This window comes from Antennarius striatus, chromosome 2, assembly GCF_040054535.1.
Source record: "Antennarius striatus isolate MH-2024 chromosome 2, ASM4005453v1, whole genome shotgun sequence".
In the NCBI taxonomy this organism is placed as follows: Eukaryota; Metazoa; Chordata; class Actinopteri; order Lophiiformes; family Antennariidae; genus Antennarius; species Antennarius striatus.
The window spans coordinates 19,721,373-19,738,467 of NC_090777.1; the positions used below are offsets into that span (position 1 = coordinate 19,721,373).

At 40.1% G+C, this 17,095-nt stretch overlaps 2 protein-coding genes across 3 annotated transcripts; both read left to right on the forward strand.

Moving 5' to 3' along the window:
- The first annotated feature begins 224 nt into the window (after nt 1–224).
- larp4aa (La ribonucleoprotein 4Aa) lies at nt 225–11,568 on the forward strand. 2 transcript variants are annotated; one of them, XM_068341252.1, is made up of 17 exons: nt 225–986; nt 2,952–3,069; nt 3,397–3,555; nt 4,224–4,308; nt 4,778–4,914; nt 4,995–5,098; nt 5,192–5,302; nt 5,385–5,438; nt 5,522–5,731; nt 5,812–5,915; nt 6,132–6,173; nt 7,689–7,913; nt 8,013–8,067; nt 8,165–8,323; nt 8,407–8,546; nt 8,642–8,852; nt 9,115–11,568. In XM_068341252.1, the coding sequence occupies exons 1-17, from the start codon at nt 870–872 to the stop codon at nt 9,502–9,504; spliced, it is 2,421 nt and encodes an 806-aa protein (XP_068197353.1). In that variant the 5' UTR covers nt 225–869; the 3' UTR covers nt 9,505–11,568. The 2 variants fall into 2 exon arrangements, with proteins under 2 accessions (XP_068197353.1, XP_068197362.1); XM_068341261.1 differs by lacking the exon at nt 6,132–6,173 and having other exon boundaries at nt 228–986.
- A 921-nt stretch (nt 11,569–12,489) lies between these two features.
- Nucleotides 12,490–16,866, forward strand: asb8 (ankyrin repeat and SOCS box containing 8). Its single transcript, XM_068335595.1, has 4 exons — nt 12,490–12,808; nt 13,870–14,046; nt 14,133–14,237; nt 14,703–16,866. The coding sequence occupies exons 2-4, from the start codon at nt 13,918–13,920 to the stop codon at nt 15,336–15,338; spliced, it is 870 nt and encodes a 289-aa protein (XP_068191696.1). The 5' UTR covers nt 12,490–12,808; nt 13,870–13,917; the 3' UTR covers nt 15,339–16,866.
- Nucleotides 16,867–17,095: the final 229 nt, after the last annotated feature.

Consider the following 17,095-nt stretch of genomic DNA (forward strand, 5'->3'; position numbering starts at 1 on the left):
TGATTAGCCTAGGTAAATGGTATTTAAACAGAAGGTACCTCAAAACCACAAAGAGAGCCACAGGTGATTGCTGTATAAATAACTTTAATACACGATGGCTTTTAAGAAAAATGATGAAAACTGATTTAATTGCAGTTCAGTTCTAAAGAGAAGCGAATTCTAAACTAGTAGCTTTCTTTAGGTCTCTCTCTAAATTTATTTTTACCATCAAAACAAACATAACAATGTGGGAGTGACTTCAAATCCTCGGAATATAAATCAGAATACAAGTAGATACAACTACATAGCTGCGCATTGTGAATTTATTCTCGAGGTACTCATTGGTACAACTACACTTGAAGGAGCCATTCCATCCCAAAAAGTAACTACAACCTAGTTCCGGAAAAGGAAGTTCTCGCAGAGGTCACCAAGAACTCGCAGTGGCAGTCGGGACGTCGGTGGACTGTGTGCCTGAGCCGAAGAAGGGTGCGTGTCCCCAGTGTCCGCTCCGCTCGCCCGGCAAGGAATGCGCCTCACGAACCCGATGTGTGGTGTGAAATTCGACGGAACACCAGCCAGGACTGTGGTTTAAGAAGCGTCGTGGTTTAGCATCGCTTATACCATTAGTGTTGGCTCAAGAGCTCGGTTCATTGAGCTAGCTGGTGTCAGCGGGCTTCGTTGATTCATAGCACGCTAGGTCGTTAGCCTCAGCCTGTAGCACGCCGGCTAGCTAGCTAGTACGCTAGTTTCAGTGTGCAGCTGGCCGATCCAGTCAGACAGCAGAGAACCAGACTGACTGCTGAACTCCGACGCTATTTCTGAACGGGGAGGTTGTGGCAGTCGGGGGGCTGGGAGAAAGCGACGGGGTAGAGGTGAGTCAGGACCGGCTGATGAGTTCAGACCAGAGCGGAGAGCCGCCGCAGCTGCAGGAGGAGGCTGATCCCGGACCGAAGACCGGTGGAAAGGACGAGGCTCTGCTGGGGCGCGACGGAGGGTCAGACGGCATGGTGAGTGAGGCCTGCTTCAACTAGCGAGCTAGCTGGCTAAAGGGACTGTAGCTCGTTTGATAACTTAGCATAATACGCCACCCCTGTGTGAAATTCATTAGGCAAAAAGCTAAAATCAAATCTTAACAAAATATTTCATATGCCATTAAATCCAAGCTTGACTTAATTGGCGCAGCCACTGATGTTGAACCATAAGGTAATATTGATGCACATTATCAGGCGAAAACATTTTCAGATACCACATATATTACATTTGCACAAGCCAACTAGTTTGCAACCAGCACAATTCATTGTACAGTACACACTTTGAGCCACAACACCACTTCATCTCCATCAGGTAGCTAGCGTACGTTAGCATAGCCGCTGTTCCAAGCAAGCTCATTAAGTAGTTTGCTGAGTAATCATTAGCCTATAAGTTGTGACACAATTGTAGAATGTTGATAGTCCTTTTTAGATCGCAGAAGTACTGGTTCTGTTTTCGGTTTCAAAGTTGTTATGCTTCGATTTTTTTTTTTTAGCGATATTAACGTTCCTTTGGTAACCTTATCTAATCGTGCTTCTAGCTAGTTTAGCTAGCGCAGTGACATGCGTTGCAAATACCTGGCCTGTGGTGCGCAGCCCAGTCAGCTGATGATAGTTGGCTTGTTCCGGCCTGTAACACAAGCATACATCCCCACCGGTCTGTAGTTGCTCAACACGTTAATGTTCAGGCTTTTCTTGAAACGATGCAGAGGTTAAGATTTTTCTGTATCCAGTGTTGTCTGTTAGATGGAGAGAAGTAGATTGATTGCTGCTGTTTTCAGGACTTGATCTATTTATTTTATTTATGTAAAGTCTCCTTCCAGTAGCTGGTTGCAAGTGATGTTAAAAGAAAAAATAGTAAATTTGAAAAGATACTAGTTTTTAAAGTTATTTCAGTGATGTCCTCACTTCTGTTTTAACTTCTGGATCTAGACTGGAGCTGCTTTTGGTTCAAATTAACTACATGCCATAATTAGTTAGCATGCAGCATATTCTTGGTCACTGGCGATCATTGTGTACTTGATGTGGCACATTTCATTGCCGTAGAGCCCAAAAGGTATACAGCTGACTAAAATTGCTAAATCTGCTAAAATTGGACCAGCTGATTTCATTTACTGCCTTCTAGTTATGAGGCTGAATAAATCAGTGAAATAACTTTTGTGGGGCTGTCTCTTCTGTGATACATTATTGTAGACCACAACTGCTTTTTTGAGTCAGTTTTTCCTAGTAACAAAGGGTAGGATAAATTTTTATCTGTACTTCTGACAATCTGCATATATAGGAGAGCTATTATCAGCGAAGAACATCAACCTGCAAAACTACCAGGTTTTTTGTTTGTATTATAATTATTGATTGAATATTTTAACTTTAATTTTAATTTTAAGTTTTTTAGGATGATTTCAATCAGATTTCAGACTAGTGAAACATAATAAGCAAGCTAGCATTTTGTTTTGTTCTGCACTTTCCAAGTCCATTCCCAAATTAAATCAATTATTGTCTTATCTCAATGTCTGCTTTGTTGGGAATTGAGTTCTTTAGGATTATTTAATTGGTGAGGTTGCTTGATCTGCACCCTTTGTGCTGCAATATGAATACACAGTAACTTAATTTGTTTTTGTTAAGTATTTGAGTGTCAGTCGTTGGTTGGGATAAAATAAAACACTGCATAGTATTTAGTTCAGGAACAAGTTTGATTTCATGCAGGGATGGTGAATCGTAGATGAATCACTGTAAATATTAAATCTACCCACCTTACCGCAGGTTTTAATTGCAGATGAAGCACATCAGTCACCGTACAATCTCTTAAGACAAATGATTGACTTGTCTTTGTCTAAAGGCATTTCAGTCAAATTATGATCTAGTACATATATTAGACTTGGTTACTAAACAGTGTTTGCTTTGTTTTTACCGACCTTGCCTGTTTCTCCTGTTTCTACTTTGAAGGTCACATCTAAGGGCGTTGGTTTGAACCCAAATGCCAAGGTGTGGCAGGAGATGCCTGTGGCCCCCAGTGAGGCTGTTACCAACAGCCCACATTGGCACCCATCTGACATCAGTGAGGGTGAGACACACACTTCAGCCTAATAAGTCATTTGAAAAGTCACATTAGTTTTAAATTGTAGTAAACTTATTAGAGAACTGTTAATTTCTATACATAGCTATTGATATAAGCTGCTTTTCCCAGAATTTCACCTTTTTCCATTTTTAAATAAATTTTACTTAAATTTGTCATTCTGAATTGTTTTTTTCATTCTATCTATTCATCTTAGAACGGTACTGCTTACAAAAATATGAATGCTTAGATGCATGTGGCCAATCAAAATGGAGAAGGCGGTCCAGCCAGGAAAATTATTTTTGTCCTGAAAGAAACTCTTCACCTTGTTTGCAGGTTTCTCTGAGACTTCGTCAGCTGGGTGTAAGCAGTACCATGTGGGATTCACAGCCCTGGACGACAGCAGCTCCACAGCAACAGCTGAAATAGCAGTAAATGGAATGGACCCTCCAGAGTTGGGCTTTTCCCCCGCTGAGTCCACCACTGGGACTCAAGGTCAGTCACCTCACATCACACAGTCCTCTGTGCAGACTAATCAGGTCCACAACTAAGATTTATTCACTTTCATTAACTAAATGATGAAGTTTGAATGAACGTTGAGGTCTTCAGATGTGTAACTGATTGGGCAGCATCAACAAGTAAAAAGCATTACAGCATTCACCAAATAAGATATTGTGGCAGGACATTTGTTTTTTATTTTGAATGTGCATCTTAAAGTGACCACAAATTGCAGGTTAATTTTATATGACAGCTGACGAGACTAATCAAATATAGTGACCCCCCCCCCCATCTGACCCAACTGTAGTCTTTCATAAAGGTACGTTGCCGATCTCAGGTTTCCATTTCCATACCTACGTGTTGTATTCCTCCTCATATTTGGTTTTTGCCTGTATTTATGTTGTTCACCATTATAACCAAGGTGGTGACTATTGAGTGTGAGGAGTGTCCACTCTTCCGCTCATGGTGCTTAACCATCTGTGTGCTCGGAGTGTATTGAATTTTGACATGCTTTATACTGTGAACATACTTCTACACTCAAACTGTCAGGGTTAATTATAGAAGCACACAATTTGAGACGTCACATTTTACGGTCCCTTTCATGTAAAGCCTTCTTCATGTTCAGTCACTTGTCTTGTTGCTGATGTTTTGTTTTTGGTTTACAGTGGATTCCAAAACTGACGAACAGCCAATTTCTTCCGAAAATCTACGAGAGTCTCTGAAGAAAGAGCTGGAGTTTTATTTCTCCAGGTATGTATAAAGCACCCCCCCCCCCGCTTATTTCCGGCTGCTGTCAGGCTTTAATCTGAATGCCTCAAGCATCTAACAAATACAAGCGTACACATTTCTTTATAACCTGATTAACATTTTCATAAAAATACATCTGACCAGACTTATTCAAAGTGAGACCCAGTGATGAAATCAAGATGCGCATAGAGGGAAACCAGTGAGCAAAGTAACTGACTTTGGCTCTGTCTTTTTCTACTTCTTTTTCTTTGTCTTGTCTTTTCTTTTCCTATCTGTCTCTTCCCTAGTCGGGTACTTTGTTCTCATCCCGATGAGCGTTCAGATTATGAGATCTGAGGGTCCAATACTAATGACAAAATCAATACTATGTGAATTGCACTGCTAGACTGTTTGATTACTGCTGCAGAAACTTTAATGTGAACTTGTTTTACAAGACAAGAAAGCTAATCTGGAGTCGTTCTTGGTGATTCAGAGAAAACCTCTCGAAGGACTTGTACCTGATGTCCCAAATGGACAGTGACCAGTTTGTCCCTATTTGGACTATAGCCAGCATGGAGGGCATCAAGGTCCTATCTACTGACATGGATCTCATCCTGGATGTACTGAGATGTAAGTATTAACTTTCCATTGCATGTTAAAAGGATCTGTGTATATCTCTATCCAGACTTACATACTCTCTAAATTCTCAGCCTCTCCTATGGTACAAGTAGACGAAAAAGGGGAAAAAGTCCGTCCTAATCACAAGCGGTGCATCATCATCTTGAGGGAGGTCCCTGAAACCACACCTGTCGAGGTGAAGACAACGTGTATACACACAGAGCTTTGCAGGATTCAAGATATAGTTTTTTGCTCAAACTTGAGGCCATTTTTTGTGTGTCATTTTCAGGAAGTGGAGTCACTGTTTAAAAATGACAACTGTCCAAAAGTGATAAGTGTTGAATTTGCACACAACAACAACTGGTACATCACATTCCAATCAGACACGGATGCTCAGCAGGTAAGAAAGTCAAACATTTCTTGATTATTTTGTTGGAATACTGCACAATTAATCATCTCATGAGTCTCTTTTTCTTCACTAGGCATACAAGTATTTGAGAGAGGAAGTAAAAACATTTCAGGGAAAACCCATTATGGTGAGTCCACTTAAAACTCTTGCGGGTAGGCCTATTGGAGGATTTTCAGTTTTTTCACACTTAGCTCTTTTTCTGTGTCAAAGGCCAGGATAAAGGCCATCAACACATTCTTTGCAAAGAATGGCTACCGTAGCATGGACAGCAGCCTGTACACACAGCAGTCCCAGAGCCAGTCCCAGTACAGCTCTCCGCTCTACATGCAGCACATCTACCCACAGCAGCAGTACCCCGTCTACGGCATCGTACCTCCCACCTGGACGCCTTCACCCACACCGTATTTTGAAACTCCACTGGTGAGATACAGCACCTCTGTTTAGAACATTCAACAGCCACCTTGTTTGTGATCATTTGGCTTTTCTCTTTCCTTTCTCAGGCACCGTTTCCCAATAGTAGCTTTGTGAATGGATTTGGCTCTGCTGGACCCTTCAAAACTGCTTCCAGTTCCCTGAATATCACTCGTCCATTCAACAGAAACCGGTAAGGCCTTTTTCTTTCCTGTCATTTCTTAAGCAACTTGTCTTGATTTTAACTTGTATTTTAATCTGATGTAAAGTCCTATTCAAATTTGGATGTTTTTCACTTTGCTTGCAAGGTGCCGACAATAAGATAATTTGCAATTAAAATTTGTTTTAGCATAATGTAACCTTGCCAGGGAACTGTTGTTGACTCCCTGTCTTCTTACTGTCCCCATAGCGTCCCCCTCTATTCAAGAAAGAATGTAATAAATGCCTTCAGGTACCACCATTATACTATGCAATAAGCTTCATTGCTACCATCATGTCTTGTCATACTGCAGCAGTCAAATGACTAAATCCATAATGGGACCCATGCCTTCTGATGGTCAGATTAGTCCAACCATGAGTCTTTTCATCAGTCCGATAATTCTTAAAGGACATCCAGGATTTGTCACGTCATTTGATAAATATTGTTTTGCCTTCTACACGGTGGCAGCAGCTGCTCTTACTTTCTGAGAAACTGGATTTTAATGACCTCAATGACCCTGAAAATAAACTTTTTAATTGGATATTTCCATCGCAATAACCATCGTTTTTATTTGATCATCGCTAGTTTAGCTGTACTTTGTCAGAGTATTGGCTTATTCCATTTGTTATATGCTTTAACATATGATAATATGAAGTTGAGTCTAGGTTAGCTAGCTGTTGAGATTTGTTCTGCACTATTTAAAACTTTAGTGGATGCAAGTCAGTCGGACCCGGTGATGAAATCGAGATGCGCATAGAGGGATACCTGGGGGTGGAGTAACTGGCTTTGGTTCTGTCTTTCTCCATTTCATCTTCTCCTCTTTATCTTCTTTTGCCTCCCTTCATTCTACCCTTCCAAAGTTGGGAGCTTCACTCTCATCCCGATGAGCATTGAGATTATGAGATCTGAGGGTCAAAGACACATGAGATCAGTCCATGTTGGTTTCACTACTAGTCAAACAGTATCCATCTCAACATTATTTTTTGCACACACAGATATTAAAAGCTTGTCTGGGTGTTGTCAGTGCTTCTTATGGCGTTTGAAGTTTTGTTTTTCCAGATTTCAAAACATAGAATATGTTGATATCCAAGTTTACACTGCTTCAAGCAATCATCAGCACAAATGCTCTCATGCATGTCTTAACATTTATCCTAAGCATGCTGTCTTATTTCTTCACTAAACTGGCATCACCAGTGTTTCCTTTGGAATCACACACAAACTTTATTCTCCATTGTTTTCTGATATTGCTACTTGGACCCTAATTAGCGGCACGGTATTAGTTTATTTCAGAAATTGTGCGAGTCAAGTAGAATTTAATGACCTTTTAAACAACTGATTACAAAGCAAGTTGTCTGTATGTAATGACATTAATATTCAAACACAAGCTCCAATTATGGTTAAACCTTGTAAAGTCCTTTACGTTCAAATTGTTTAACTCTCATAGCTGCTGAAATTTGAACCATCACTTGCAAACTTTTCACCACTTCACAATAGTTTCACCCACATGAATTTTATTATGTAATCAATGTCTCTACAGCTTTTCCTATAGTTATATTTACAGAAATCAAGTGTAAAATTTTTGTTAAACTTTTGCTGAATGTGCAGTAATGAGAATGCGACCACTAGTATTAACAGTGAAACACCACCTTGGAATCCAGAGTAATCTCCATGAAAAAAACTCTACAGGAAACCCTGGTTACCAGTATGGCACATTTTCAACTTATTGGTGAGGTTGCTCACTTTCACTTTGTTCCCACTCTGTAATAGAAACCACGTGAAGCCCCAGGTGAGGACAAGTGAGGTGACCACGGCTTCAATAACACCTGTCCCTTTGGAGAGTCTCACCGGACTGCGCAGTCCACAGCCCCCAATTCTTACTGCCGCCACCACGCCGCTCCAGACGGTCTCTGATCTGAGCTCATCATTCTCGCATCTCACTTCCTCCACTTCATCTTTGGACCCCAGTGACGACGGCATGGCTGGACGTGGAAGGTAAAGAGGTTTATCTGAAAATGACTTGTTTGTGCCCTGTTGCTTAGTGAGGCCCGTGATTGATGAGGGATATTTACAGATCCTTTATTTTCATTTTAGACGGAGCACAACCTACAGAGGAACACGGAGGAGACGAGAAGATGAGAGAATTGTTGTAAGTATGAGGGTGATTTTCATTTTTTCAATGATCCATTATATTTAAAGATGGAACATCTCATGATTTTTTTTTCTTTCCAATTGAAATTTTTCAGCGGCCAGTACCACTAACGGAGATAAAGGTTTCCCCACCCAAGTTTGACTTGGCTGCTACTAATTTCCCTCCTCTTCCTGGCTGTGTGGTCAGCACACAGGGAGAGCCAGTGCTCGAAAACCGAATGTCAGATGTTGTTCGTGGTTTGTGCAGGGACAAGGTAAGACGAAATTACATTTTGTATATTTTAACTCAGTGTTGTTGTGAGGAATGTAAGATATAATGAGACTTGCTTGTTTATAGACTGAACAAACCAATAAAGACACCAGTGGGAGCCCATCTTCAAGTCAAGCCCCAGTCACAGAGGAGGCTGTGGCTACTTTAAATCCAACCCTGGTACCAGTGAAATCGACCACACAACCACATGGACCCTCAGCCATTGGGTACAAGTGTTTCCAACATTATCAGGATACTTTGTCAGTCACTTATCAAAAATGAAATCCTAACCAGACTTTCTGAAAATGCCTTTTCCTGACAGAACCACTCGTCAGGAGAAGAGGTTTGAACGTGCAGAGCCGGCGGCATCGGCTCCAAAAGTGACGCCGCGCACACCTGTTCAAACGACTGCAGACCCACCCTCCTCCCCACAGTCCACACCCAGCTCCAGACCTCAGCCCTCTACGACCTCAACAATAGCGACAACCAGCACGCCAGCCCCCGCCACAGCAACTGTTCCCACCTCTTCACAGGTGAGAGTCAGGCTCCTGGTAATGATTGTTTTCACAAGTACATGTTTGTCCTTGTGGCTATGAGATCTTTAGCAAAGGAGGCCAGTGAGGTAGTGGATTGGCTGGTTATAGCTGTCATATTTTTGCCCTGTCACACTGAAGTCCAGAACATTCACTCCTACCGTAATGAGTGTTATGATACTAAAGTTGTAGGTTTTACAAGAGGGCAATAAAGACTGTATTCTATGTTTTAATTTTGTGTTCCTTCTCTCTCTTTGTGCAGGAGCCCCGTAAACTCAGCTATGCTGAGGTTTGCCAGCGGCCACCCAAGGATCCTCCTCCTGTATCCCCCGCCCCAGCCTCTGGTGCTGCATCAGGCCAACCATTACGGGAACTGCGTGTGAACAAGGCCGAAGAGCCGGGATCCAGCAGTGTTCCTGTTGAAAAGCAAGAGAGAGGTCATGACAGGGAGGGAGGATGGGAATGCAAGGAGAGCCGGCCAACACGAGAACGTGACTTTCAAGGCTATTACCGCAGCAATTGCCCCAGAGGCACCGGAGCCCTCAAGTTTCGGGACCAGCGGCGCCCACCCGCAGCCCGGCGCAGCTCCCCGCATGGAGGATACAGGCACACTGGCAAAGAGCAGAATATTCCACCAGTATCGCCAAAGTAAAAACTTGATATAAATATAAAAAAGATGGATGAATATATACATACATAAAATATATAAAGAATTACATAAAAGCAACAATATTATGGTAGCCACCTTATCCCCGGGGACTTATAAAATAAATGCCAGGATATCCAGGACTAATGGGCAACATGACAAATGAAGAACTTTAATGAGTGATTTTGAAAAGAAAAAAATCTTGGGCCTCCAGCATTGTGCTTAAAATAATTTTGAGTGTGATTTTTATATGGAGGATGTCTCATTTATGGTCTGCTAAAGGTGGAAGATGGGCTGAGTCAACAGCCCTCAGCCTTTTTTATTTTAACAAATAGATGTCTGCAAGAACAATATGCACTAAGAAAAGAACATGCATATGTCATGTACATATACAAAGATATCACTAACACGCAAAGAGACGTCAGTTTTTTTCCTTGTGTGCTTAGGTTTGCAAGTATGACTGAAGGGTTGACTGATGTCTGTGTTTGCATTGATTGTTAAGCAAAATCATTGCAGTGCTACAGTGTGCTCTTGCGCTGATTTAATGAAATAGATGATATTTGATTTTTACATCAGAGATTCAGAGTCATTGTCTAGAAACTGGACAGTGTGGTGTTCTAATGTTTATTAATGAAATACATTCAAAGGTGGTATTTGATCCCCGTTCATGATTGGTTTAAATACACCACAGTTGTGCGTGGTTTTTTTTGTTTTGTTTCTGTTTTTGTTTTCTTTTTGTTTGAAGCTGAAGTCCTGTTGGGATACTCACTTGCCTGTTAGCTGCAGGGAACCTGCTGGCCTCATCCGAAGTTTCAGGTTTTGTCTGTCTGAACTATTTTGAGGTCTACATACACTGATGGAATCAGAACATTGTCATGTTGATAATCAGTCAGGTTCTCTGTTTACATGTTTGTTTTGATAGTTGGTTGATGTTTTTTAAGAGGGTAAAAACACAGATTTGACTGTTCAGTGGGTTTGATGATTTAGATGAGGTTTGACTTTTCTACATCATCACAGGGTATCCAGGTTAAGCTTATATCTGTGAATTGTTCTTAACAGTGGCATAGTGTCAAAACTAGACTGAGAAGTGCTGTTAGCTAAGGATGGTAGCTGCTTCAGATTTGGCAGCAGAGTCGTGGGACTAAGGAACATTGAAACACTTTCACATGCTATGTGCCAGCTGCCTACCATCATAGTGTGCTAGGATAAAGTTTTGAATTTAAATTTTTTTCATTTTTTTCATGAGATCTGCTAAATTATGTAGTCTAGGGGAATCTTGGCCCCAGTGAAACTGGATATTGGAGATGCTGTAGAGGTGTAGATGCCTGTGCTTTATTGCAATAGCCCTTCATGAGAAATGTGTGGGAGAATGTAATTGTGTTAGTTTTCAATTGACAGAGGGACGCTTCTGACTGCAGGAATCTACCAGATTGCTTTTTGCTTCTAGGGCGAGTTTGCTGGTTTGGTTTTTTCCTTCCCTTTTTTAATTTTTGAAAACCATGATAACTTAGAATTTAAAGTTTGATTCAATGTATGTATTGCTTTTTAAATTTATTTATTTTGATTCTGATGCACAAAGCTTTTCTCCCAATCTTGGTTGGCTGGTTTCCCCAAAGTTGTGTGAAATCGCATTGGAAAAATACAATTAAAGACAACATTTATATACTGTTGAAAATGTCAGCTGAGCAAAAATACTTGATGCATTGACTTTGGGTTTATAAATGCAGTACACAAGTAATCAATCACTGGGTTTTTTTTCCTTCAATTTTCATTAATGAGTGAGCAGCTAGTGGTTTAGTATAATTAAATAAATGCACTAACTTGTTTTTAAAAAGAATCTTACTCATGATTAATGTGAAATCATTTTAGATGCATATGGTTGTTGTTGACAGGCTTGCAAATAATGACAGGAATTGCCTCCCCATCTCCTCCCCACCCATGTTCGGCTTATTTTTTTGTAAATTTGGATTGGGGTGGCTCAAGGAAATATAGTATCTGATCAACTAAGTGTTTGAGACACAATCCTAGAACTGTATGAAGTGTCACCAAAAATAAATTATTTTGATTTGGCTTACCAGTGTCACATTTCCTTTTGCTTCTTTGTCTTTACGCGCCATACACATCAGATGTGTTTAATACAATTTCTCTGAATCATTTTAAGTGTTTAAAGTGTTAGGTGTTTTTAAGTGTTTAAATGTACTACAAACTGATTCACACTTTTGAATTCAAACGTGTCCACCCACCACCAACAAATCTCTTCAAAATGGATAAGGAGTTAGAAGCATTTTGTTAAAAAAAAACAAAACCTGATGGTTCACCCAACCTTTTCATTTGTTCATTTTCAAATTTTACTGAGAAATGAATTTGACAAATTACAATTTCACTGCATTCATGTACATTGTAAGGTGGATGATCCTTGAGCTACTGATAGGAATTCTGTAGGAAAATAAAAAGGCCAAACTAATGAAGTCTGAAATGACTTGTCTTACATGTCGGTCCGGTTACACTTTAAAATGTTGATTAGTATTAGTATTAGCTTCAAAATATGTTTTGCAGGATTTCTGTTGCATGGTAATTGCTAACGAACTATTTTAGCCGACTAAATTATTGGCCGACTAGTCCTCCTCCAATTACACCCCGCGAAGCGATGATGTATTGTACTTGTCAATGTTTGTCAAATTATCAGTTTTACACCTTTTTATGTACACATCTCGGAAACCTGATGAACTGTAATCACAAAACAAAAACCAACATTTTCAGGAAGCTAGAGGCACAAAAATGTGATATCTCTTGACTGCCTTATTCGTAATTATGAGCTCGACTATCTACAGAACTAGTCAAGTCTGAAGAAATCTTAACAGCTCGATGACTCTCGGTGGTGTGTTTGATTTGTTGGCCTTACCACCACCAGGGGAGCGGTGTGACCCGCCGGTCCTGAGTCACGCCCGAAGCCCCACGTCTGTGGTGGTAGAGCCGACCTTAACATGGTCATGAGCGGAGCGCTTTCACGGCATACCGAGGATGCCAGCGGTGTTGCCATGTACGTGTCTGGAATGGATCCGGCATATATAATGTAACACGTCTGCGAAGTCACACCGCAGAGAAAACAATATAAAAATCCCATTTCCAAAAAAGCGTTAATGAGCAGTGTTTACGAGTTAAAGCGACCAACGGTTCACCGGGTTTACCTATAGCGAACAGGCTCGCGGCAGAGGGCGTGGCTGCCAGCGATGACGTTCAGTGTTTATGTCAAGCCAAGCAGCAATCGCTACGAAAACCTGTCAGACCTTCAAATCGTGGACAACGAAAGGTACATTATTTCATTATAATCTGGGATTTGACATTTGTTGGTGTGTGAATGGGATTTCAGACTACATTGCCAAGTGTTTGGAATAAATGTCATTTCTTTTTTTTTTTCGTCGATTGTGGGGATTTTTTTTCCTCGCGACGCTAGCGTTAGCTGGTTGTATAGCGAGCTAGCTAATTGGTTCCTGCTAGCAGCCGGTTAAGCATCCAATGTTCATTTTCATCTATACCAGCTTGTCATTATTTTTGTTTAGGTAATTTTATCGTATATATATATATCAATTTGTATTTTTTCGTCGCTCACTTGGTGTGAAGCATGTTTGAGATTGTCGTTAGTTTGCGTCTGCTGTGCAGCATGTCGGTACCAATGTAGCTTTGCTAGCTGTCAAAGTCAGTAATGTGTTTAGTTATAGTTACATTATAGCTACATTATTGATATTGTCTTATCAGCAGGATCTCTGCGATTTATATTTAATAGAAACAGGCGATTGCATTTGGAATCAGATTTCGATAACTAGTAATACATTAAAAACATGCAATATAAAACAAATAATCATAATTAATAATTGTCCTATAAATTACAATTCAGTATTTGAAAATGTTAGTGTATTTAAAATCGCAAACGAAATGAGTTATTTCTGGAAATCTATGTTTAAATATAATTTGTGAGAGCTATATTTTTGTAATGTCAGTCTAATTTTGCATGAGCTGTGACAGTTTTTTGTGACAGGGTGCATATTTTTTTAGCCATTGTAAAACACACAGTTTGCTGCAAACACTTTTTGTTGGTAAAATCACTAATATTGTCACAGAAATTTATGCAAACTGTTATGCAGTTTAAATTGCTACGAAGCTTTTGCTTTTTATTTCGTGCTAAAATAGCAAACATGTAATAAGGAATTGGTCATAATAATCTCTGTCTAACAAGAAGTCCAAATCTGATGAACCAAAACAGTTCAAGCATTTTTTGATACTGTTCATTTTATTCTATTTTTCTTTAAATCTCAGGGTCTCCATCAGTGTTTTGCTGCTTTTAACATCTCCAAAAAAACCCATGTGTTACAGTGTATTCCTGTGTCGCCCCTGCCCGGGTGCCATGACCGTCAGTTACACATGAGCTCTACTATGTGGTACATCATGCAAAGCATTCAGAGTAAATATTCCTTGTCTGAGCGGCTCATCCGCACCATTGCAGCCATTCGCTCCTTCCCACATGACAATGTGGAGGATCTGATTCGTAAGGTAGGCCTGTTCACTGTCCATTTCAATTGATTCTGTCTCTTTGTGTTGTCTGTTATACTGATATCATTATCTCTTGGTTGCCGAAGGGAGCTGATGTGAACCGGATGCATGGCACACTTAAACCCTTGCACTGTGCCTGTATGGTTGCTGATGCTGACTGTGTGGAGCTCCTTTTGGAGAAAGGAGCAGAGGTACGTTGTTGATGACTCTTACTCAATGAACCATTTACTGTGGCATACACCACACAAACTAACTTCCGTACAGTCACTGTATTGAAATGAAGCTTGCTGTACAATTTCCGCCGGGATTAATAAAGTATCTATCTATCTATCTATCTATCTATCTATCTATCTATCTATCTATCTATCTATCTATCTATCTATCTATCTATCTATCTATCTATCTATCACTGGTGACATGAGTGGGTTTATTTGTGTAGAACAATGCAGATTTGAGCAACTCAAGTTTTTCAAACTCTTCACTGCAGGTGTGTTCAATAAACAAAGGCAGACATACAGACAAAAGAAAATATTGGAAAATATTGTTTCATGAAATACAACTTTGAAAGTTGTAGTGTCAAAATTTTGCTCTTAAGATATTACCCAAAGTGTTAAGTTCAAACCATAACATTGCTCATGACATTACGTCCTCATCAGGTGAATGCATTGGATGGATATAACCGCACAGCCCTACACTATGCAGCAGAGAAAGATGAGAGCTGTGTGGAGCTGTTGTTGGAGTACGGGGCACAGCCAAATGCCCTGGATGGAAACAAGGATACCCCTCTTCACTGGGCTGCCTTCAAGGATAACCCAGAGTGTGTGAGAGCCTTGCTGGAGAGCGGGGCCTGTCCCAATGCCCGAGACTATAACAATGACACTCCTTTGAGTTGGGCAGCAATGAAGGGCAACCTGGAGAGTGTTAAGGTGCTATTAGACTATGGAGCTGAGGTTCACGTGACCAACTTGAAGGGCCAGACCCCCATATCGCGACTGGTGGCCCTGTTGGCTCGAGGCCTTGGCACTGAGCAAGAGGAGGAGTGTCTGGACCTGCTTTGCCAGGCAGCAGGGCGGTTTGAGATCCGGCGATCTAATGGCACTTTTCCTCGGGAGCTAAGTAAGGATCCCCAGCTGCTGGCGAGGCTAACCAACATGGTAGCTCAGGCTCCTACACTTCGCTCCCTGGCACGTTGTGCTGTGCGACAGAGTCTTGGTGTGCAGTTCCTACCCACTGCTGTAAAAGATCTTCCTTTACCGGAGACTATTAAAGGCTATCTACTGCTGAGAGCCTGAGGTGGTTAAACTGTGGGAAGACTGTCAGACTCATTCACTGATTACTAGACAGTTTATCAGACAATATTTAATGGCAAAGAAGTGTCTGTATTGAATTATAGAATAATTTGTGGCAGTGGCTTTCATTCATCACATTGTCTTGCAAATCCTGATTTGTGCACAGGGGGAAATGTAAAAATCTCCTTTTTAAAAAAGAAGTAAATTTAAATCAAAATGATCAGTGCATTTTTTCAAATATTGGATAAAAATTACACCCATGCATGATTATGTTGTTTCAAAAAAATCTTTTTAAATATCATAATTTTCTGGTTATGCCGGGCTGACTAACAACAGTTTTAATTTACGCTGCATGCAATACAGAAAGGAATGTATAACATCAGCCCTTGTGGGCTTCATTGTGGGAACAGACTTACTTGAAGCCACTTATGTCCAATCGTTTTTGTGTGATATCAGACAGCGTCGCCAACTTGTTTCCATCTCAAGTCAATCAGTCAACTTGGTTGAGTCGACTGATTCAAAGATAACTATAATTCATCTGTTCACAAAGCGCATCTTATAGTTTTTTTAACAGGCTTGTTGTCAATTTTCTGTATGTAAAATTCACAACTTTTAATTTAATATTAAATGTTAAAGCTTGGGGCAGTTGCAAAGTCGGTAGCTGTGTTGCTTCACAGGAAGAAGGTCAAAGGTTCAAATCCACAGGGGATGTTTGTGGAGTTCCACTGGATACTCATCTGTATTGACTGCATTTTCACTAAATTAAAAAAACAACAACAACATGCAAAGGAGTTTAAATTAAACCCTAAAAGTAAAAAAAATTGGCAATTGTATTGAATACAAAGCACATCCATGATGCTCTAACTTGGGATGTCTGTGAGGTTTTTTTTCTTTGACAATGCAGGCTACCCCATGATTTTCTGGTAAGAAAGCTACTAAATCTGGAGAAAGGTCTGTAAGACTTACAGTTGTCACATGTGGATTGGCATACGTGTTACGGCTAAAAAGAGTAGGGAATAAATTTAACAATACATCTAAATGTGATGCAACTTCGTAATTGAGGGCTAATGTCTAATAATGGGGATTTAGGTTTTCTAGCTGGTCAGTGGTCATCTCCATCAATGGCTTCCCAATGACATCAAGCCAAGCAAATTTTAATTAGGAAAAATAAACAAACTTTTGATAGGAACAGCATTTTGTTTGCTAGGTAACAAAATATCCTTTGTCTCTTTTTGAAAAAAGTTGGTTTCATGGGTGCTCACTCCAAATTTTTTAGCACATGTAGAAATTCTTTTATTTTACATTAAATTTTAAACATGTTGAACCTCAAAATGACACGATTACTAAGGATTGTTTTGGAAAGATGTATTAAACAAGCTTGCAAAATACATTTGTTATGGTATACAGTTGTCAAATCTGACCATTTTTGTGTGTGATTTTTTTTAAACTTGTTCTGCATTATAAAAATATCTAAAATTTTTTGTGTGTTCTCCAGCAAAAGTGCTTTTTTCCTTTGTCAGTGTAATGAAAGTAAAGGTGTTTGTACTCCATGAATGAATTCCTTCTTTTGCTCCTTAAATTTCAAACTTGTGATACATATTACATTTGACGTCATTTATACATAAGAACCATTAGTTAAAATGCTCTTTGGTTTCTGACTAGGGTCATATCTGAACCAGGACTGGCTTCCATCCAGATCATAAAGCCTTTTGATATATAGTAGCAGAAATATAATAATTATTAACTTTAACATTTTGGAC

Coding starts and splice junctions, on each gene's coding strand:
- larp4aa (XM_068341252.1), top strand. CDS start 870: ATGAGTTCAGACCAGAGCGGAGAGCCGCCGCAGCTGCAGGAGGAGGCT. Junction 3,070..3,396: donor CCCATCTGACATCAGTGAGG/GTGAGACACACA, acceptor CCTTGTTTGCAG/GTTTCTCTGAGACTTCGTCA. Junction 5,099..5,191: donor CTGAAACCACACCTGTCGAG/GTGAAGACAACG, acceptor TGTCATTTTCAG/GAAGTGGAGTCACTGTTTAA.
- asb8 (XM_068335595.1), top strand. CDS start 13,918: ATGAGCTCTACTATGTGGTACATCATGCAAAGCATTCAGAGTAAATAT. Junction 14,047..14,132: donor TGGAGGATCTGATTCGTAAG/GTAGGCCTGTTC, acceptor TGGTTGCCGAAG/GGAGCTGATGTGAACCGGAT. Junction 14,238..14,702: donor TTTTGGAGAAAGGAGCAGAG/GTACGTTGTTGA, acceptor CGTCCTCATCAG/GTGAATGCATTGGATGGATA.